The sequence below is a fragment of the Lates calcarifer genome, linkage group LG19 (assembly GCF_001640805.2).
Source record: "Lates calcarifer isolate ASB-BC8 linkage group LG19, TLL_Latcal_v3, whole genome shotgun sequence".
Classification (NCBI taxonomy): domain Eukaryota; kingdom Metazoa; phylum Chordata; class Actinopteri; family Centropomidae; genus Lates; species Lates calcarifer.
This window is the reverse complement of record NC_066851.1, coordinates 20,256,264-20,279,095: the sequence shown is the minus strand read 5'-3', so window position 1 is coordinate 20,279,095 and position 22,832 is coordinate 20,256,264. Positions and strand designations below refer to the sequence as shown.

General features: G+C 38.5%; 2 protein-coding genes and 1 gene segment (V, D, J or C); all 3 read right to left on the bottom strand.

The window, feature by feature from the left end:
- Window positions 1–31: 31 nt before the first annotated feature.
- Window positions 32–1,612, bottom strand: LOC108896410 (M1-specific T cell receptor beta chain). The gene is made up of 3 exons (XM_051078356.1): window positions 1,531–1,612; window positions 942–1,265; window positions 32–366 (listed from the first exon to the last, which is right to left on the bottom strand). Exons 1-3 carry the CDS (start codon window positions 1,586–1,588, stop codon window positions 32–34), a joined length of 717 nt encoding a protein of 238 aa, XP_050934313.1. The 5' UTR covers window positions 1,589–1,612.
- Window positions 1,613–1,814: 202 nt separating this feature from the next.
- LOC127143643 (T cell receptor beta variable 29-1-like) lies at window positions 1,815–2,402 on the bottom strand. The segment is given in 2 exon segments: window positions 1,815–2,149; window positions 2,304–2,402. Coding segments are annotated over 2 exon segments (399 nt in total).
- Window positions 2,403–5,843: 3,441 nt separating this feature from the next.
- LOC108896409 (M1-specific T cell receptor beta chain) lies at window positions 5,844–14,648 on the bottom strand. The gene is made up of 8 exons (XM_051078355.1): window positions 14,498–14,648; window positions 14,246–14,386; window positions 13,480–13,595; window positions 7,548–7,614; window positions 6,696–7,049; window positions 6,583–6,597; window positions 6,291–6,397; window positions 5,844–6,151 (listed from the first exon to the last, which is right to left on the bottom strand). Exons 1-8 carry the CDS (start codon window positions 14,646–14,648, stop codon window positions 6,131–6,133), a joined length of 972 nt encoding a protein of 323 aa, XP_050934312.1. The 3' UTR covers window positions 5,844–6,130.
- Window positions 14,649–22,832: the final 8,184 nt, after the last annotated feature.

Below are 22,832 nucleotides of genomic sequence, written 5' to 3'. Positions count from 1 at the left end.
AGTTGTTCAAACAGTGCACTGAGGTTTTTGTTCAGCTCTCACATGTGTCTGTATCACTGTGTTCACTTACAGCACAGAAATACAAGCCTTTATCCTCTGGCACCAGATTCTTCACTGTGAATGTCCCGGTCTCAACATCAGGCTTAGTGGCTGAGAATTTGTCTTTGCTGAAATCTCCAAAGTCATGGTCTGGTTTGACTGTTGTTGTGAACACAATTAGTTTCATTGTCTCTCCAGGCAGCTGTCTGTACCAGTACATCTGGTTGTACTCAACACTCTTGGTGTGGTTGCAGTGTATTGTTGCATCGTCACCCTGTTTTCTCCACAGTATGGGTGTCTGGTTGACATCACTCCCATCAATAAGACCTGTGTGTATAAACAGTATGTAAAAGTGTTTAAAAGTTATTACTAGTGAACATTTTAACTCTCATGCAGTCAACCAGTTTAAAATCATTACTTCTGCTGCTGTCAACCATATTGCCCAACCCTAGATCTTTACCTTTGTTCCAGAGCAGAAATAGTAACAAGCTGGAGAGACCATGTTTGATAATGTCCATGTTCTACAGGTCCAAGTCTCATATATAATGTAACTGTCAGTGTAGTTACAGATATAAGAGATGCAGGTGGGTGTGTCATATATTGTGTGACGTTCTCTGTCAGTGGCTCTATCAAAAATCCACGTGGTGAATCGAGGTGTGACTTGGAGTGTTTGTGGTACTTGAGGCTCCACAGTACATGAGATATTTGGGAACAGCTGTGAAAACAGTCCACTGGGGTACAAGGAGTGATGTTATAACAGAAAGATGAAGGGTTGCAGATGGGAGTGTCACTGCTGGAAAATGCTCTGTGATTATGCTCGAGGTCCCCCTACTGTTCAGGAGGTTAAAGGTTTTATTAACAGTTGTTCAAATAGTGCACTGAGGTTTTTGTTCAGCTCTCACATGTGTCTGTATCACTGTGTTCACTTACAGCACAGAAATACAAGCCTTTATCTCCAGGCTCCACATTCTTCACTGTGAATGTTCCAGTCTCAGCATCAGGCTTAGTGGCTGAAAATTTGTCTTTGCTGAAATCTCCAAAGTCGTGATTTGGTGTGGCTGTTGTTGTGAACACAATTTGCTTCATTGTTTCTCCTGGCAGCTGTCTGTACCAGTACATCTGGTTGTAGTAGGTGCCCTTAGTGTGGTTGCAGTGTATTGTTGCATTGTCACCCTGTTTTCTCCACAGTATGGGTGTCTGGTTGACATCACTCCCATCAATAAGACCTGTGTGTATAAACAGTATGTAAAAGTGTTATGATTTTGTGCCAATGGCAGATAAAAAAAGTTTGTTGTTTCTTACATGTATGAATAGTTTTTCTGATGTAGTACATTAAAGATGAACATACCTCACTGTACTGAATGTAAGAAAAATATCTTTTGTGATTTTACATACTTTGCCATCCTGTAATATTTTTTGATACTAGATTTATTTTTAAAAATTCAGTCATATTATTGATGTCAACCATATTGCCCAACCCTAGATCTTTACCTTTGTTCCAGAGCAGAAATAGTAACAAGCTGGAGAGACCATGTTTGATAATGTCCATGTTCTACAGGTCCAAGTCTCATATATAATGTAACTGTCAGTGTAGTTACAGATATAAGAGATGCAGGTGGGTGTGTCATGTCTTGTGTGACGTTCTCTGTCAGTGGCTCTATCAAAAATCCACGTGGTGAATCAAAGTGTAACATGGAGTGTTTGTGGTACTTGAGGCTCCACAGTACATGAGATATTTGGGAACAGTTGTTCAAACAGTGCACTGAGGTTTTTGTTCAGCTTTCACATGTGTCTGTGTCACTGTGTTCACTCACAGCACAGAAATACAAGCCTTTATCCTCTGGCACCAGATTCTTCACTGTGAATGTCCCGGTCTCATCACTGGGCTTAGTGGCTGAAAATTTGTCTTTGCTGAAATCTCCAAAGTCGTGATTTGGTGTGGCTGTTGTTGTGAACACAATTAGTTTCATAGTTTCTCCAGGCAGCTGTCTGTACCAGTACATCTGGTTGTAGCCAACACCCTTGGTGTGGTTGCAGTGTATTGTTGCACTGTCGCCTTTGTCTTTCCACAGTATGGGTGTCTGGTTGACATCACTGCCATCAGTAATTCCTGTATGTTTAATAATCAAGGATAGCATAATTAAATGTTTTTGTTGGATAATGGAATGAGATTCAATTATAATAGTAGCAAAAACTGGAAAACAAGTTAAATATAAAACTGTATTCATAAGCAAGAGTCCACAGTTGATTTTATTGGTATTTACCTGTGTTCAACAGCAAAGAGACTAGAGACAGTCTGAGGAGGCTGTGTTTACTGAAAATATCCATGTCCTGACAGAAACTCCCAGAGTCTTACTCCCTCGATATGAAGAGCTACAAGTGGGAGTTTCACTGTGATGTGATCCTGTGAGCTGATGTATCAAAAATCTTCATTATCATTCAAAGTATAGATGGTAGGATAAGTGGTACTGGGGGTCCCCCTACAGTACATTATCAGTAACACTGCCAAGCTGAAGAGACCAGGTGGATCATGTGATCTGCAGTGTTTAGTTATGTTCTTAGCTAAAAACATTTTAAAGGAAGCGAAACAGGTGATTAAGCTCGACATTGCTAAAAGGTTAAGTCTGATTTTGAAATTGATAAAAGGAACAAAATATGACGACCATCAGATGATGTGACAATCTGCTGTTAGCTTCCTGTTCAGGCCCTGTCAGTTCAGCAATGACTGACGAGAGCACATCTCTGTGACAGAACAATAAACAGAGGTGCTGTTGGTTAACTACTATCTTTTTATCAGGGAATAGCACTATTTTGATCTCTTCAGTTGGACTTTAAGTTGTTATCTTTGCTTCATTAGTTGTATGTCTCTCCCCCGTTGGTGTGAAAAATACTGGGGGTGCATCCAGTGAGTATTAGCTTTGTGAAATTGGACCGTGATTTTTCAATTTACAATGTCAGAAGCTGATATTAATTTTATATGAGAGCAGCAGTTTCATATGATTGTGAAATGTAAAATGCATGGCTTGAGGAAAACTCCACCAGTGATCAATTTAATGACTTAATGAAGATATCTGACTTGATTCAGAGACATTGTGCATGAAATCAAGGTTCAGAGATTTACATCTTGATCCTATTATACCTAGCTGACTGACTGACTGTTGTGTTGCAGGTTTATCCAGCAGATGGCGCCCTGATAGTCAACCAGCTGAAGTCTGCAAACAGCCCCCCCACTCAGCAACAGCTGATAAGATGTCAGGGTCTAAGGTGGGTTTTAGTCTTTGCCATCATGCTAAACACATGATAAACTCAACTCATACACTTCAACATGCTACTACTCCCAAGCCAAGTATACAGAGACTGTTGAAGTGCAGTTTAGAGTGATGAAAAGTCTGACAGTGAAGAGTTGGGTAAGAGTTGAGCACTAGTGAGTCTGAGCCTCATTAGTGCTAACAATGCAGGAAAATCTTGTGTGTAAGTAGCATCACAGCTTTTCTTAAAGAATGTGATGCGTGACATGTGTAAAACACTTTGATAAAACCTGCTTTGGTCATGTAGGATCATCATACAGTATGCATAGGAATCCTACATGACTTGATGTATAGTTTGCTCCAGAAGGGGTCGTTCAGCACATCAAGTGAAATGTCTCATTCAGCTTCATGACACAGAACATGGGGGTTCAGATATTTCTGTGTAACTAGTTGCTGAAGTTTGTTAACTTACCATTCAAAAACGGTCATTGCAGTCTCCCAGTTTTTATTTCATCTGCTTTTTCTTGTTGCATTTTATCAGTGAAGGATTAATCCACACATAAATCTTAGTATCTGTGTTAAGCAGAAAACTTCAAACATGGTATCCTAACTTCCTAAAATAGTGTGTTCTTACTTCTAATAATGACAGGGGCATTTTTGTTGCCTCAGGTTTTCATGTCTTGATCTACTATTTCAGTATTCATGAGTATTGTCCAAAACATAATGGTGATTTTCTCCTGATTTTATTTGAAAATCAGAAGTTTAAGGCTGAAAACATGTCTCCTCAGTTTGGCTGTAATGGCTGTCACTTTGTTGGTTCTCTGCAGTTTGGACGTCTTGTTGCATGATGTTTCATCCTGGAGTCTTGTGGTTCGGCTCAGCAGTTTAATTTCAGTCCAGTACAAAATCCCAATGTGAAACTGTCAAATTCAGACTGAATTTTACTAAATAGTATTGTCTCAATTTTCCTTGTATCTACTGTAATCCTCTATTATGAACTCATAATATCACACATAAAGTGATAGTATTGAGGTAACTGAGACTTATAATAATGCAGAGTGAGAGTATTAATTTCAGTTTTCTAACAAATGGATGAAATGGACCCTTAAGGATCCTGAAAGATGTGTCTGTTGCCATCTCACATATGTTTTCCTGTTTCTCTGACCTGAGTGAACACAAACATGTTTTTTAAGGAAGCAAATGGAGAAAGTAGAAAGTGTTTTTCCTCAGTTTGAGTCCCACTGGGTTCCTAATGCAGATGGAACACTGTTTAGATGTACAGCAAATTTTTCTTAAATGGGCATGATACACTTCAAATATAGTCATATTATGCATCTTAATGTATACAGTGATTTACATGAAGATGATTTACAGAGGAGATTATAATGAAACACCCTCAATTTTTCATTTTTTAAAATTATTACTGCACATGCAACAAGATACTTGTTTCATGTCTCTTATTCATCACAGCATAAAACCTTAAGGTGCACATTTCTGCACCAGTAAACAGCTGTTTTTTGTAAAAGAACACAAACTTATTGTTCATTCTGTTGCTTCAGTTGACACAGATATAGCAGCTTTCCCAGCTGTTCACTCAGAGATGTGCAGTGTTGTTGTGGGTTGGTGCAGAGATGCAGGTGCATTGGTTGAGCCGGAGGTTGTGGTTAAGTGGAAGGTTGCACCTCCATCATTTCTCAGCACAGAGAGAACGATCTGCAGGCTGCTCTGTGACCACATCCTCTCCTCTGCTGTTGCTCTCTACTCCTCTGCACAGTTTCAAGCTCCAGTTTGTCCTCTCACCAACACCAGCTCTGACCTTCTTTTGTTGTACACAGAGGAGAGAATGGTGATTTCCTCTTGTTATGAGTTAGAATCATGCTCTTGACATTTACATTCTTGCTGACATTGTTTAAACTAAAGGAAGGATTTCTTTACTCATGAGGCGTATACAAACTGTTGTGCAGCTGAGACTAAGTGTGCACTCAAAGCTAAGTAAGACTAAAATAAATCCACTTTGATGAGCTCAAATCATTTCACAACATGTAAAAAATGCAGATTAGTTGATGGAATTTTACTTATCAGTTAAATTTACTGGTAAAACATGAGTCAGCTTTCAGTTTGCTCATTGGAAAACTTGTTATGAGCCAAATGAACCTGCTTGTGAAGGTTTACTGAGCTGAGATGTTTCAACACAAGTAGATGGAAAGTAATTGATTTCTCAGAAAACAGGCTGGTTGGTGAACTGCTAAAAATACCACACTCACTATCTCTGGAAAAAATTATGTTCAGTGTAGAATGAGCTGTGAGAGAAACAGACAAATGTACTTTTATCTAGTTCTTTCTTATTTAAATTACATATTATGATGTCAACAGTGTTTGATGTGGAGAGTAATCCATGTCCTGTTCTGATTTAGATATATACTCAATGTAAATACTGCATGTAGATAAAGGCCTACTCTACCCTAAATGAAGCTTTCTCGTCTGGAGATGTCATGTCAGGAGAAACCTGAAGCTCTTGTATAGAAATGAAAGCACGTGGCTGACAATATTCCCTGAAAGGCTTTTATTGAGAAGAAAGTTAAGCAAACAAGTATTTCACAACCAAAAACTAATACACAGAATTATTAAGTATCTATAAAAACCTGGTTCCAAATGAACCAGCATGGCAGTCTAGCATTGTAACAACAGTAAGCACAAAAACCATCCATCTACTGTCTGCAGGATTATATATATGAGTTTAAATGCACTGAAATATAGAAATATAACTACTTTGTTTTCAGTTGTATTTACAGAAAGCACTTTAATCCATCCCAGAGTTCATTTGCCACAGCTCAGCTCTCACATCAGTCCTTTCCAGCTGAACCCTGAAATAGACAGAAAGGACACAATGTGTTGATGTCATGAGCTCTTTTTATTATATATCTTACATTACATATATGTATTTATGCATGCACCAGATTTTATGTGAAGGACAATCAAGCGAAAGTGTTAGTTTTGACAAACCTGAAGTCTCCACACCAGAAACACTACAAAGGCTCCATAGATGCAGCTCTTGACGATAAAAACACTGTAGGAGAGTTTGGCACTCTGTGTGATCTTCAGATATTTTGCTGCAGAAAGTTTAAACAGTCAGGGGAGTTACAAATTCTACCACAAGCATGTTTATTTCAGTTATGTAGGACACTAAATGTTTTCTATGTGATGATAACCATGATAGAACTGATGCAGTGAGGTGTACAGAACCACAGATTAATATATTATCTTCTATATTGTTGTTCTATATTGTAATATTTACCTCTTTTTACCGGATCTGAAAGAAAAATAACAAAAAAGATTAGACAAGAACAAATGGTTGTTTAGATTGTCAGTAGATCAGGTTAAGGTTATTTGAGTGCCAGATGAACATACCTGCTTCACCCTTAATTGAGCCTTCAAAATGCTTAGTTTCATTCCCATTGAAGAAGCTGACGATGCACTGGAAGTATTTCTTGGGGTTGTGCCAGTCTTTAGCAGGGACCCTCAACCTGCTGGTGATTCTGTAGAAATCACCGTCCAGCTGGGCAGCACTGTCAGTCGACACATTTTTGTCGACTTTCTTCCCATCAACCTTCCATGACACACTAACATGGTCTGGGTAGAACCCACTGGCCACACAAAGTAAGGTCTTCTTCTTTGTAACGCCTGTCCCCTTCTCGTTCTTGTTTTCACACTCGTGTAATGAAGGTTTAAACACTGTCACTGTTGGTTGGGTGATATTTCTTTCTGTGAGGACAAAGGAAATAAATCACTAAATTAAAGCTGCCTGTAGATCTGCAACAAACCAATATACAACACCTAACTCTAAAGCACATGTGACATCTTAATACCAGGATTTAAACACTGGGTTACAAAGAGACAAGACATCTTTTTCACACTGATCAAATACAACATGATCATTGCAGGTTACATAACTCACACTGATTTAATTTAGTCTAATAAATGTTTGTTTTAATGAAGTTATTGCAGTAATCTTACCCAGAACTGTTAGCTGTAAATGCCAAAGCACATCACTGACACACATTTAAAAAAAACAAAACTGACAAAGACTAAGAGTTTGAACCTCTAACATATTGCTGTATTAGTGAGTTTATCACCAACTAGTAATTATACAGTCACAGTATCACCATTATCTTTCTTAATGATTCATACACATTACACATTTAGGTTAATTGACGCTTCAAAAATAAACATTTATGCACATAATTTTTATAATTTTCTTACCCAACACTGTCAGTTTGGTGCCACTGCCAAAGTAAGCTGGGTTGTAGTTGTTCACACTGATACAAGGCTACAGAAAAACTACTCTGCCATTCAACACAACAGGCTGTCTTTCTGCATTTATTTTCAAATAAACTAAGTACTTGTAACTATGCTCACAAAACTCTTGAAGACATGCTTTTACACAATTCCATCTGTTGACCATTTTAAATTGCCAATGTAAGGTTTGTCTAACAGCCTAAGATTAAAAGATTATAACCAATCTGATAGTAGTTATCAAAACAAATGTTTTTGTTTTCATTTTTCATTTTATCTTTTGATATATTAGGTTAGTATGTGTATCAATACAATCTTACCTAAAACAGTGAGTTTAGTTCCAGCTCCGAAGTAAGCCTCTGACTGGAAACTCACAGTACTTCACAGAGCTGATAAGAAGTGGCTGTGAGAGTAATACTCTGGGCATAGAGCCAAATGTTTTATTGCCACACCACTTTGGAGAACAGAGACACTGCTCCTTTTTTAATTTTTTGTTATTAAATTCTGAATTAACTTCTTTCACACTTATAAATTGGCACACTTTGATCACTATCATCAAATAAAACGTCTAATAAGTATATTTGAAGTACTGGCTATGATATTAACAAACACACAAGCTGAGAATCATGCTCTGAGAGGTTATTTTTGCAGGTTTTCTTACCTAAAACAGTGAGTTTAGTTCCAGCTCCAAAGTAAGCCTCGCTGAAGGAGCACAGAGACTTTCAACTGTCACAAAAACCCTTCCTCCTGCCTCTCTTTATCTGTTCCACTTTGACATTTTTCCCAACTTTTTCACTGTTTGGCTTTTAAAAACTTAATCTCCTTTAGATTGCAAAAAATTAAAATCTTCCTCCAAGAACTTAAAACCTTTTCAACTTTAAACATCCATATACTTTGTGACAATTTTCTGACTTTTTAGCCCAGTAACCGCTAGAATAACGGTTTAATCGTGATTATGTAGTTAGGACTGAGTCAAGCCTTGGAGTTACCAAGGATATACTGAGTCCTTACTATATAATCAACTATTTACAATGTCAGAAACATCTGAACAATATTTATTGAACTTTAAAATGTTTTCTTACCTAAAACGGTTAACTTTGTTCCTCCACCAAAGAAAACCTCTGCACCATACCCACCAGTCACAGTGCATTTGATCAGTGCTTAAAACAGCTTTTACTTCACCTCTTTACTTTTTAGTTTTGTAATCAGTGTAACTGTCCTTTCAAACCAACAACTACCTCCTGTTTTGTATGGAAGACAAACCTTTCAGTTTCAACCTTATGGGCTCTATTTTAACTTTAACTTTTAACAGTATTGTGCTCAGGTAAAATGAGCTTCCTGCTAACAATTTTTTAACTCAGCCAAATTTAACTAGACTTGAGTGCTGTACTTCTTAAAGAAACATTCCAACTACAATGCTGTTTTCCATTTGTATTGATTTCTTACCTAAAACAGTTAACTTTGTTCCTCCTCCGAAGTAAGCCTCTGAAGCACCATAGTCACAGTGAACTTGATCAGTGCTCAAACAGCCCAAGATGCTGCTTTTATGCTGTGTTTTATGTAACACAAAAACTTTTTCCCCACAGACCTTTAACTTGTTTTAACTTACTCACCAAGAACAGTCAGTTTTGTTCCTTTTCCAAAGTATGCTTCGTTGAGGTTGGTCACAGTGCAAAAATACTGAGCACGAAACTCCTTTGTCTTTCTCTACCAGAATTATATTTGGAGAGTTTTACTAATACTTCTGTGTATACTGAGACTGTAAGGCAACGTGACAACTATGAATTTACAGTGATGAATTGAAATATTTACCTAAAACCGTCAGTTTGGTTCCTTGGCCAAAGTAAGCAGGCTCAGTGTAGCTCAGAGTGTTCTTTGTTCAGCTCAGTATTTCAGCTTTTACATACCAACAGTTTTTCCTTCACTTTCATGTCAGCTTTTCTATTTTTGCAGTGAATAGAAGCTGTGAGAGCTCCAACTTACCTAAAACAGTGAGTTTTGTTCCTTTTCCAAAGTAAGCTTCAGTTCCAGTGTCACACTGACGGTCTCCTCTACCAAAAAGTCATAAAATGTCTCATAATCAGTGTGTTGAGACAAAGTTTAATAATCCGGGGGATGAAGGTTTAATCATATAAGATGAGCTTTGCAGTGTCCAATGTCTTTTGTGTGTGTGTGTGTGTGTCAGGATGAATGAAATAAGAATTCTAATCCTCTAAATGTAATATAAAAGTAAATTTTCAAACTTCTTTCCAGCATGTTTTCTGCATATAAATTGATGTTTCAGTGTCAAAGTGTCCTGCCATCCTACACACTTACAGAATACTGATGTTTTCTGCTGTAACAGGTTTCCTGAGTTACATGTAGCCGTCTTCACAATGGTTGTCAATGGGAGGAGGTTTTTGTACGACGGCTCTATGGGATTGTATCACCGTGGCCCCCTGTCCCCACAGTGAAAAAGTATCACACAAAAACCCAAAGTCTTTTTCGTTCTCTCCTCTCTCCCTCCCCCACCCAGCTTCTCCATATCTCAGCCTCCATCTCTCTGTGTGACAGCAGCTGTGCAGGTCGGGCTGACTGACGCCTGAACGGGCTCATACCTGACTGCTGTTATTTCTGTGTCGCTAAGAAAAGAAGCAAGAACGAAAGGAAGGAAAAGGGAGACTGGTTTCTCTTTTTGAGTTTGTTTTGTAGCTGCTCAGAGGAAGTGACGTCTGTCATGGTCACGCCTCTTTATCCACCCAGTTATCAGTGAAGAGACCACATTTACTCAGGAATATTCACTGACAGTAGTTGATCTCTGCAGTTCCCATCAGCGGTTTGAAGCATTGTAGCATTTGTACTATTGTGATCTGTCTCTGCTGTCACTGACAGCTCTTTTTGGCAAAAAATCCCCTGATAATCCACTGTACATGATCTGCCCAGAACTAAACAGAAGCCAAATTTTCACCCATCTGGTGAACATAATGGTGATTTAAAAAAAAACAAAAAACAACAACAAAAAACCCCAGATATTTCTCTTAGGAGTTGGTAGAGACAAAAACAAAGATGTAAGAGTTTGAATATTGGATTGACAATCACCACATGTCCAGACGCACAACTGCAAATGAATGCTAATGCTGCTCTGTGTCTGCTGGATGTGTAGATAGTCAACACATTTGCTAAAACAACTTGTAGCAATAGTACGTCATTGTTGTGTTTACAGCTTGTTCTGCTGCCCACATGTGGCCATAAAAATCTGTCAATGCAGGTTTACAACAACAAATCAAATCTATATGGTTGCATGATAGTTGGCACAGGGAGTTTTTAAGTTAAGATGCAATGATTTTAGTTTATGATTTCATAACCAAGAATTTTATCAGTTAAACACATTGTGTTTCATTGTGATGCATGCATGCACCATTGCACCATCAGATTTTAATACAAGATTGCTGTATGTTTTTGAAGATGGAGATTTATTATATCTAATGGCATCATCTGTCAGTTAGTACATTATCAAAAGATAAAGAAAAGATGAGACATGACATCTTTGAACTATGTCTCTTCTAATTTAACCTGATTGTTCAAGAAACATTTCAGTGTTAGGTTCTTTCTTTTAGTTTATTCCACTGTCAGCTCATACCTCATCTGCCTAATTCCTATGAATATGTTTGTTAAATAATACCTCATCTAAGTCAATTAATTAATTAGCTTTCAAGTAGTATAGTACATCAATGGTAGTAATAATTGATGTCCATTTTTCTATTTAATGGAAGTAACTGCATTATAAGATCAGTGTGTGTATGTCACATTGACTTATTCTACTGTTACATACCATATTCAGACCACTTTATTATGTAGCTCCTTTTAAATGATTTAAATGGCCACCCTGTATACAGTACTGACCTAACTTTGTTAAGTGCCACACCTCATGTAGTCTCACATGAACCCTGTAGGGGTCAGTGTATGCTATCCTCTTAAACTTGATATACTTCGATCTTGTCAGGCTGCACACACACTATTTAATTATATTACTATATTATTAAAAATGTGCAGAGTTGAGGACAAAGTAACACAGTTGAGAAACCGCTCATGGCAGTAATGTATGGATGTATCAACTTTACCACATTTTCACCTGCTCACTTATCTGATCAGCTTTGTGGTGTTACAGAAACATCAGAACTGTGGAGAGGAAGTGGAGTGGAGCTCATTGGAGCTGTCAGCTTTTTGTTTATACTCTAATTATAATTTCTCAATTGGTGATATGTTGCTGCCATACAGAACTGCGAGTAACAAATATTTTCATCACTGATTAATGTTATTTCCTCAGTTAATTTTCTAATTGACATCTTTCAACTTGTCTAGTTAAAGAGCAGCACAAAAAGTCAAATCACTGAGAAAATATAACAGTTTTTTTTTTTTTTAATTTTGCTTGAGAAATTACTTCAGTTATTAAAAACATACTATAACTGTTAGATCCCACACCTCAACAAATTCCTGTTTAGAGTCCCCAGAATTAAAGAAAATCAGGCTCCTCATTCATCCCCACTACAACTTCTCCCCCTGGTTTGTACTTGAGGTTGTTGTTTAGCTGCTGAGGCTTTCTGAACCACTGTGCTCTACTAGAGGCACAGTAATACACAGCTGAGTCTTCAGCCTCAACAGGTTTTATCTGCAGAGAGGAGCTTAGCACTGCAGGTCGGGACATGGTATACTTGGATTTGTTGAAAGGAGTGTCAATGTTCCACACGTCTTTACCAAGAGAATATGTTATTAGCTGTATTTTCCCACTGTCTCTGTGTCTGTACCAGAACATAGAGGAATATTCATCGTCGTCTTGTTCACACTGCAAAAGTTACAGAGGTGTCGCTGCCATGGCTGAATATAAATGGAGGCTGGTGAATTTTTACACAGCAGGAGAAATCTGGAAAACAGAGCACCAAGTAAATAAACATTAATTTAAGCAAGAAAATATTTGATGGAAAAAACTGTTGTTTTCTTTAGCTCAATTTAAATGTTCTTACTGGAGAAGATTAGAGCTGCAACCAAGAAGACCTTCATTGTCACAGTTGTTATCCAGTTATCCAGAGTAAAAATAATTAGAGCTGTCCGGCCATCTTCATAGACAAGTCTGTTTCTGTCTTCTGTCAGACTGCAGGTGTAACTTATGGTATTACTACAATATTCTGCAAGCTCTGATCCTCCCCTTCCTCTCTGTTTCTGTTTTACCAGGAACTCTGCCCATTCATATTGTCTCACAGGTTCTCTGTACAGCTACGGCCTCTTGTTGGTCACTGAGCAGCAACTGCAGGTTTTGAGTTCCTTGCTTAAGAGCACTGTGCCAACAGTTTTTAAAGGTCTTTGTTGTAGTATATTGTAGTACAGTGCAATATAGCATAATACACTATAATGTAGTGTATTGTGGTAATATATAATTTAGTATGGTATAATATGGTATATATACTCAATGGCCACTTTGTTAGGCACATCTGTACAATCTGGTGTAATTCAATACAACTGTTCTACCATAAAGACGACTTTACAGATGCTCAGTCAATTATACAGTATGATTGATTACTATATTTAATTAAAGAGCCCAATATTGGCCCAGTGTGTCTTAACCTACTTTCAGCTCAAACCTTATCATACCTTTTCATTATATAGAAACCAAACAAGCCACAGCTCCTTCCTGCCTGCATCATCTGGTACACACAGACGTGGTATTTGTATGAATGTCTGGTCTGTTTTCATCACTGTGACTGGCAGCACAGTAGTAGGTGCTGCTATCATTCAGGAACAGCTCAGTAATTTGAAGAGAGAAGTAGTTTTTGGCTGTATCGATAGACGACTGGAAGTGCCCGCAGTTCGGTCGTATTCCCTGATGAGGAAGTCAATTGGAGCTCCGTGGTGGTTTTGTCGGTACCAGTACATGGTGTAGCTGCTCATGCTGAGCCCTGGACCCCATGCTGCACTCCATCATCACTGTGGCTCCTGGGTGAGACACTTGATCCCCAGACTGCAGAACTACAACAGTGAGACCTGCAGCACATGATAGAGTTTCATTGGTGTCTGTTTTTGGTGTACTCATGTACACATGTATATATGATGTGTAAATGTGATGGGAAATATGACCATTCAAGCACTGGCTGGATCATACAGGCCATTTTAAGCTAAAATATAAAACCACCTGAGGTGTAAAAGGAGTAACAGACAAAGGACCTGTGATGAGCATGTTAGTGACGAGCCTTCGTACAGCTGAATGATGCACAGTCACTCATCACTCTGTTCAGCACAAAGGAAACATGAGGTCACATGATCACGTAGCTCGAACGTCAGACTGTAATTCTCATTTTTAAGAAGTGAATCTGGAAAATAGTGAGGACGTCCCATTGGAATTTCCTAAAGGCCCAAGTTGATGTCTCCAAATAGCTTTTGTCCAATAAACACTCCAAAAAATTATTGATCAACAAATCGAGTAACAGCTACCGTTAATCTTATCGTGATATTTGGTATTTTGGCTTGAAATTGTCATTCATTCAACATTTCTACTACATGTAACATTTAACTATGTCATTAGTTGATGTTTGTGCCCTCCAGATTTGGACTTGGTTTTTACTCTTCTGTCCTCTGGTTAATGTCTTGTGGTCTTTCTTCACCGCATGATGCCAACTCAACTCAACTCTACTCACCTTTTTTGGTTTTCTTTTGGGCAGAAGTTGTAGATAGTGCTTGATACTTGTTTTTGACGTCACCTCCATGGAGGTTCCAAGCAAGCTGAGGCAATACGAACACAATAACTTCTCTGCCGGCCTGACTCTCAGGATGCTGAACTTGAAAACAACAGAGAGGAGAGAGCAGGGTTTTTAGTATTGGGGTGACATTAAACCACATCACTGTGTACTGGCAGCGCAGAAATACACAGCTGAGTCTGATACATTCACACTGTGGAATGATCAGAGCTCCTGTTCGGATGTTTTCTCTCGTAATCTCAAACTGATGTTCAAACTGCTTCTCGTAGTTGGGGTCACTGCCAATGTAGTTATATCCAATTAAATTCATCAGACCACTCTTTGTTTGCTGGTACCAGAGCATTATGTTAAGGTCGTTATTATTGTGACTGCATTTAATTTCCACCCTGGCTCTTTCCTTGACTATTCTTGGGTGAGATGGCTGAAACGTTGTACTCTCTGTTTGATCTGTGGGAAAAACAGGAGTTTAAAAAGCAGCTTACACAGTAACCATGATGCAAAACAAATTTATAATTGCTTTAAAAATGTAACAACATAATTAAATAGTTGTTTTTGTGGTTAATTTCATTACATGGAAGCAAGATGAGAAGAAATCCAATCACAGCTGGAGACATCCTCCAGGTTTGTGCTGCTGCAGGAGAAACACAGCTTTCTCCAATGAGAGAATGTGAAATGAGAGATGTTGCCTCTTCTGATGTGTCTTCATTGTAGGAAAAGGTTCAGGGTTTTTTGTGTGGGAGTGGCATTGAACCTCATCACTGTGTACTAGCAGCACAGAAATAAACAGCCGAGTGTGACAGGCTCGCTCTGTGTATGATCAGAGTTCCTTTCACTGTGTTTTGTCTCGTCATCGTAAATTGTTCTTCAAACAGCCCCTCATAGTTTTGGGAGCTTTCATATCCATAACCAATGAGGGTCATAGACAGACTGTCCTTACTTTGCTGATACCACAGCATTATCACAAGGTTACTATCATCATGGCTGCAGTTAATGTGGACCTCACTGTTCTCCTTCACTATCTGTGGAGGAGACTGGAGAAATGTTACAGCGCTCGCCTGACCTGTGGAGAAAGCAACAACAGATCAATACATCAAATTTAAAATGACTGGTCAACAAGTTAAATATAATAATGGATAACTAATTATGAGTTTCATGTAATTCAGGATGAAATTTTAGATCTTACATGAAAAGCAGATGAAGAGAAAACCAAATGTTTGCACAGCTGAAGACATTTTGAAGCACTGATGTAGGAAAGTAGTGACTTTATAAAAGTAAGGCTCAGAGTGAAGAGGGAGGGTGTTTGTGTGCGTCAGTTAATTCATCACCACCTTTTCTTGATAACAGCTTCTTGATGTGCTGTGCCTCCACCTATTGGTTGAATCTGTTCAGGACAGTAATATGCATGACCTCAAACAGTTGCTTGACAGAAAAAGACAAACATAGATTGCTTTAAGTGTTGAAACAAATGAACAATAATATATATTAATTTTAGGGCGCTGTTTGTTCTTTATTCACTTTCATAACCTCCATTAGTGAAACAACATGTGCAGTCTCTGATATCATCTGCTCCACAGTGTGGTTGAGTTCCTTGCTTCATTCAATTCTTATTAATGTGAGTCAGGTGTGAGAAGAATAACAGCCTCTCTGCTGTATGTTTTTGTCACAGACCTGAGGTGTGCCACAGCACTGTGTGAACTGGCAGCACACAAATAAAAAGCCTCATCTTTCCCCTGAACGCTGGATATTGTCAGAGACCATTGCTTCTCATTCACTTTCACTGCCTGAAAACCAGATTTGAATCCCTCTTCAAAATTTGGAGTACCAACTACTAAAACAACTACTAACTGAATATCTTTTCCTCTCAGCTGTTTGTACCAGTACAGATATTCATAGTCAGTATCATTCTGGTAACAGTGAATTTCTGCCAAGCCACCAGGAGGCCTAGAGATGTAGTGGGGCCACTGAGTGATCGTCACAGACTGAGAAACACCTGAAACACAGAGAACAGAGAAGCTATTACCAGCATGACAAACATACATATTAAATCATTTAATACATAATCATTACAGCTGAAATCAAACTTTGTAACAAATGAATAACATGTAGAAATATTTTGATCCAAAAATATCCTGAAAAGAAGCCATATTGTGTTAATGTATGTTTTTATCTTTATAGACATTAACTTTACCTGTAGTCCAGAGTATAAAGAAAGTCAAGGTGGTGATGCCAGGGATCATTTTGACTTTGAAGGAGGAAGTAAAATGACTGAAAATGCAACAAGACAACACTTGAGACCCGAGTGGAGGAAGTGACATCAGAATCTCTGCTGTGTTAAATAGACCAAAGAGAAGACATACAGAAGGGAGTTAGTTGTGATTGCAATCTTGAGTTGCACATCAACATCTGTCAGTGTCTGTCTTCTGTTGTATTCATACATCATGATCTGGACATTTCTTTTATGCCTTGTGTGTCCTCTCAGAGCAGGGAGGGAAAAGTCTAAAGTTGCTGTGTGAAAACAGATGTTGGGTCTCAAATACAAATGTCAAAATTTTTTCAGTTTGCAGCAGGTGCATCTTTGATACTATAGGCAGCCAGCTTTTTGTAAGGGAGCCAGAGGAGTTTAAACACTGTGCTCCCTCGCTGCACAGAAATACACTGCAGTGTCGGCTGGGTTTATGTTGGAGATTACAAGCTGGGCTTTGCCCTTTGAATGGCCTGTCATATTGAAATGTACTTCAAAGTTCTTCTCAAGGTTCGGTTTTTCATAATGAAGCAGTCCGATGAGATCCATGGCCCTCTGGCCTCCTCCTGCTGCTGACTTGTACTGGTACCAAAGCATGTAGGGATAGTTGTTGTCTCCATGGTAACAGTTAAGACGGACCTCGACTTGTTCAGGTTTTACCAGAAGATTTGCAGGTGATTGTTGGATCATAAGTGTTGCTGAAGCAGGGTCTAAAGTACAAAAATAAAAAGACAGAAGGTAAACAAAAAGGTCCTGTTAGTGTCAGGAGACATTACACACATGTAATGACTCTTACCTGTGAGCAAAATCAGAGAACAAAACAAAAACATTTTTTAAGATTTTATTGGTAGATATAGAAAATCCTCATGCAGCCATAAAGTTCTCTGCAGTAAGAAATGGAAGTATATGAATGGAAACACATTGGTGTGAAATCAGCTTTTAAAGTGCATGAGTAATGAAGGAGGAGGAGCTTACGACTGTCTTGTTGTTAGTGTGCGATCACTGCTCTCTGCTGTTCAGTATTTTAATTGTGATTCACACAGAACAGATCAGACAGTTGTGTGTGATTCGTCTGAGAGAATCTGTTCAACATAAAACACATGAAAACATCACTCTGACAGTGAAATATCTCAATATGTCCATGGGACTTTATCTGCAGATCAGAAAACTAAAGAGGAGAAGAAAATGTGGCAGTTATGCATTATTTACAAAATATGCATAATGATCTCTGATCACCTTTTTTTAAAACAATTCTGAAATCATTATCATCATAATTTTCTTTTAGATCCTAAATTTACACAGTAAAATAAAAGCAAACATCCAAATGAAGTAACTGTCATAATGAGGGCGGTGTCACATGGTTTCGGTGGTTTCCTGTGTATGTGCTGTTATCTGCAGCATCATTATGGAGGTTTTTGTATGAGAGAGTCACTGTCTTTATTACTGTGGATACTTGCTGCTCCAAAATATTCTCCACTGTCTTCAGGGTGTCTCAGGCTCAGGATGTGAAGATAAGCAGTTTTCTCTCCATCTCCGCTCACTTTAAAGTGGCTTTCAAATGGCGGCTCAACCTTAGGAATTTTATAACTCACGTAGCCAATCAGCTTTAGGGAAGTGTCTCCTGCGGGGCGATGATACCAGAGAACTGTGTCATAGCTCGGGATTTTATGTGATAAACTCAGGTTGACTTCACCGTTCGGCTTCCCTAACACTTCAGCTGGAGTCTGAAACACTTGTTTTTCTTTACTGAGGTAAACACCTGTGAAGAGATTATGAAACACAGTGTTAGTTAGTCCTTTAACATCTTACCTTGATATGATGAGATTTTTTAAAAACTATTAAATGTGCATTCCTTGTCTTTGTCAGTTCCACTATCTCAAACCATTTTTGAGAGTTGCAGTGGCTCCATGAATGTGCCATACCTTTAATACAGAACACGGTAATGATGGATATGATGAGATGAGGTGGCATCATGTTGAATGTGAAGAAGCAGGTTGAGTCTCTGCTGTGCTTTGTGGATCAGGAGGTGCAGGAAATGATGCAGAGGAATCAGAGCACAGGTTGACACCCATAGATGATGACATGCAGAGGGTCTTTCTGTCATGGTGCGCTGAAAGTGCTTGTTGTGTAGAAATACTTCCTGATGACCTCAGTGTGCTTCATTCAAGAATAAGAGGGATGGTGCCACTCTCACATCATCACTCACTCACTGTAATGATGTAAGTTTTCAACCAGGTAAATGCATCTGCATTTAACATATAGAACATGTAGGTTTTAAATTAGTTTGATTGTATTTTATCATTATAAATGTTTTTCTACCTCAGATTTGTGAAATGTTCCACTGATCAAATGTTTGCCATGTTCTGACCATAAAGAAAAGTTTATAACCTGTGAATGATAAATGAAGATGATGAGTTGAGGCAACAAATAAAGCTCATTGGGGGAAGATTTAACCGACTTTCTGAGGAGAGAGGGGGAGGTTTTTGTTGAGAGCAGATGGATGTTTGATGTACTGTGCCCCCCTGGCAGCACAGAAGTATACTGCGGTGTGTTCAAGTGCTTTTAAATCAGTTATAGAAAGTGAACCATTTTTTTTGTCTCCTTTCAAATCTCCAGCTAATTTGAAATGTTTTCTAAACGGTTCTTCCACACTGTCATTTTTGAACTGTCCATATCCATATCCAAGAAGTTTCAGAGCTTGGTCCCCTGGTGACTTCTGGTACCACAGCATCACTCTGTAGTCAGTTTGTCCATGTGTGCAGAAAAGCTGCACATTATCACCAACCTTTCTGAAGAGAGCAGAGGGAGACTGATGGACCTGAATCCCCAGAGAAAAACCTGCTGTAATCAGAGTTGGACAGATTATTGATTTAAGAAGTCAAGATAAATAGGGAACATTTTACATTTTACACAGTGAAGCAGTTGTTACCTGTGAGGAAACAGCAAAAGAGAAAACTAATCATCATGTTGAGATCTAACATCATTGATGCAGTGCAGCATTAGCTCACTGATGACAGGGTGTCTGTTGTTGGTGGTTTCTCACATTTAAGGAGGAAAAATGTGATGTAGGAAGGAGGTGTGGCCTTGAGTTGTATTTCAAACTGATTTCTATATGTGCTCTTTCTTCCACCTCATTCCACCACAAAAAGGTAATTTTTTTGCGACAGACTTCAGGATATTTTAGAGAACAGAACAGAAATAGAAACATATGTGCTGTATTAGCTAATGATGATATGATTACATCAAACTAAAATCAAACCACAAAAGCAGGTGTCTGGCAGCAGTTTATTCAGGGTTTTTGTTAAGTTCACAGGGTTTTTTTGTCACCGTGCTTTGCTGGCTGCACAGTAGTAAACAGCACTGTGCTCTTGTTTTGCGTGTTCTAATATCAGAGAGCCATTCTTTACTGTATTTACACTTAAATCCCCAGATATGTTAAAATCTTCATCATATAGCTCTTCCATTTTGACATCTTTGTAGTTCAAGTATCCAATGAGTTTCAATGCTGTGTCTCCTGGTGAACGCTGGTACCAGAGCATCATCCTGTAGTCAGTCTTATCATAGCTGCAGAAAATCTGCACTTTGTCACCAGGTTTTTTGATGAGATCAGAGTGAGACTGACGGACCTCAAGACCCAGACTAACACCTGGAAAAAGACAGAAAGTAAAGGACTCATTAAAAATAAAAAATATTTGAACAATCTTATGAACTAACTGGGCTGTTTGAACAATTATTACCTGCTATGCAACAGAAAAAGAGAAAACATATCATCTTGTGTTTAGATAACAAGCCAATCTGTGTCTCAGTGTGAAGGATTGAAGTTGCTGGGCTCTGACATCAGATCACTCTGACTCTCACCTTTAGTGAGAGGCTTGAACAGGAAAGGGAGGTTGTTACATAACCTTCTTACTGTGCATAGGCTGGCTTTATATTATTATAGCATCAAATCAGGAGTAGCTGGTTGGGAGGGGCCTGTCAGAGTAGTTTTTGTATTAGCCGAAAGAAAGTTCAGACACTGTGCCTTGCTAGCTAAACAGTAGTAAAGTGCACTGTGCTCTTTTCCAGCAGATCTGAGTATAAGAGAGCAGTTCTTTCCTGTAGTCCCGGTGAAATCCCCAGAGATATTAAAATCTTTATCATATGGCTTTTCCATTTTAACAGTCATGAAGTCCAAGTATCCAATGAGCTTCATAGCTGTGTCTCCAGGTGAGCGCTGGTACCAGAGCATCAGCAAAAAGTCATTTCTGTCATAGCTGCAGAAAATCTCCACTTTGTCACCAGATTTTGTGATGAGATCAGAGTGAGACTGGTGGATGTCAAGACTCAGACAAACTCCTAGACAAAGAGAAAAATGAGAACTTTTCTATATTGTGTTAGATGATAAATTAAAATAAAAACATTTTCACATTCAAAGGGATTAATACTGTCTCACATTTTTACCTGACAGGCAACAGAAAATTAGAAGGCAGAACATTTTGTCTTTGTCAATGTAGAACATATATTCAGAAGCCTTTAGATGACACATAAACCATGTATGAAAGAGGTTTGTAGATGTCATTTGAAATTAGATCACATTGATTGTCGCTGTTTTCATCAACTAATGGCTCTACCGAGATGACTGAGGTTTAAATAGGAAAGGGAAGTGATGAAGAAACCGTAAAATATCCAGCGTGCTGGGAGGAGTTTTCATGTGGCACCAAGTCAGCAGTGTTCAGATCTACAGATTGTAATGAAACATTTATTTATTGATAGGTGCCAATACAAACAAGGCAACAGATGAATATAAACTTTTAACATATTAAAATTTACTTAATGTATACAGCACAGCCTCTGTAGAATATGTGAAATATAGGATTTCACAAGCAGTGTGTTTGCGACTCCTGGTGGCAGAGAAGAAAACATGTTAACTTTCATAAGAATGGAGGATAGTCGCTGCTGTTAGTGGTGATGCAGCTTCTCTTATTTATGCTCATCAAGTTGATCATATATGTGTCTTTCCTGGTTGTATAAATTATGATAAATTAACTTCCCTAATTGAATTGGAAATAAAACAATAAAATAGGAACAGGGTCGTATTAGTTAATGCTGATATGATGGCATCAAACCAAAATACAACCACAGAAGCAGGTGTCTGGGAGCTTGTCTATTTCACAGCCATGAATGATAAATAATTGTGTGGGGTTTTTGTTAAGTACAGAGGGGATTTTTGTCAGTGTGCTTTGCTGGCTGCACAGTAGTAAACTGCACTCTGTTCACGTCCTGTGACTTGGATTATTAAAGATCCATTCTTTGTTGCACTTCCACCTAAATCTCCAGAGATATTGAAGTGTTCCTTATATGGCTCTTCCATTTTGACATCTTTGAAGTACAAGTATCCAATGAGTTTCAATGCTGTGTCTCCTGGTGAACGCTGGTACCAGAGCATCATCCTGTAGTCAGTCTTATCATGGCTGCAGAAAATCTGCACTTTGTCACCAGGTTTTATGATGAGATCAGAGTGAGACTGACGGACCTCAAGACCCAGAGTAACACCTGGAAAAAGACAGAAAGTAAAGGACTCATTAAAAATAAAAAATATTTGAACAATCTTATGAACTAACTGGGCTGTTTGAACAATTATCACCTGCTATGCAACAGAAAAAGAGAAAACATATCATCTTGTGTTTAGATAACAAGCCAATCTGTGTCTCAGTGTGAAGGATTGAAGTTGCTGGGCTCTGTCATCAGATCACTCTGACTCTCACCTTTAGTGAGAGGCTTGAACAGGAAAGGGAGGTTTGCAAAAGAAAGGGCAGTGAAAACATCACTGTATACTGTCTGGTAGGGATGAAAGCATCCAATCAGGACCAGCTGGCTGGGAGTGGTCTGTTCAGGTTCTCATTCAAAACAATAAGTCCACCATAGGTCTTCTTTTAACAGAGAGTGATTCTTTGCTGTGTCTCCACTTGCTTGAGCATGTACTTGTTCTTTACATGGCTGCAGACCAGCGGGTCTCCAGATTTTCTGAGAAAAGCTGGAGGAGTGTGGTCGATCTCAACACCCAGACAAACATTAAAGAAAGACAGAAAGAGTGTAGAAATTATAGATAAAGTGATACCCCTTAATGAGTAAGTGATTAACAATGAGCCAAAGTAAAATGAACAATACTGGAACACTGAGTGCTCGACTGAATAAACCTCTCACTATAGACTCTAAATCTCTGGAGCTCCAGCTCCACCTACTGGGAAGATAGTAAACTCATCATCTTGTATCTGATAAGCCAAATTATTGGCAGGCGGTTTTTGT

What these genes read in the sequence shown, in the direction of transcription:
- LOC108896410 (XM_051078356.1), bottom strand. Translation starts at nt 1,588, where the DNA reads ATGGACATTATCAAACATGGTCTCTCCAGCTTGTTACTATTTCTGCTC. An exon ending in ATTTCTGCTCTGGAACAAAG is followed by an intron (nt 1,266 to 1,530) that starts GTAAAGATCTAG and finishes TTATACACACAG; the next exon opens with GTCTTATTGATGGGAGTGAT. An exon ending in ACACAGTGATACAGACACAT is followed by an intron (nt 367 to 941) that starts GTGAGAGCTGAA and finishes TTATACACACAG; the next exon opens with GTCTTATTGATGGGAGTGAT.
- LOC108896409 (XM_051078355.1), bottom strand. Translation starts at nt 14,648, where the DNA reads ATGCTCTGGTACCAGCAAACAAAGAGTGGTCTGATGAATTTAATTGGA. An exon ending in CCAAAAGAAAACCAAAAAAG is followed by an intron (nt 13,596 to 14,245) that starts GTGAGTAGAGTT and finishes CATGTGCTGCAG; the next exon opens with GTCTCACTGTTGTAGTTCTG. An exon ending in AGCAGCTACACCATGTACTG is followed by an intron (nt 7,615 to 13,479) that starts GTACCGACAAAA and finishes GTTTTTCTGTAG; the next exon opens with CCTTGTATCAGTGTGAACAA.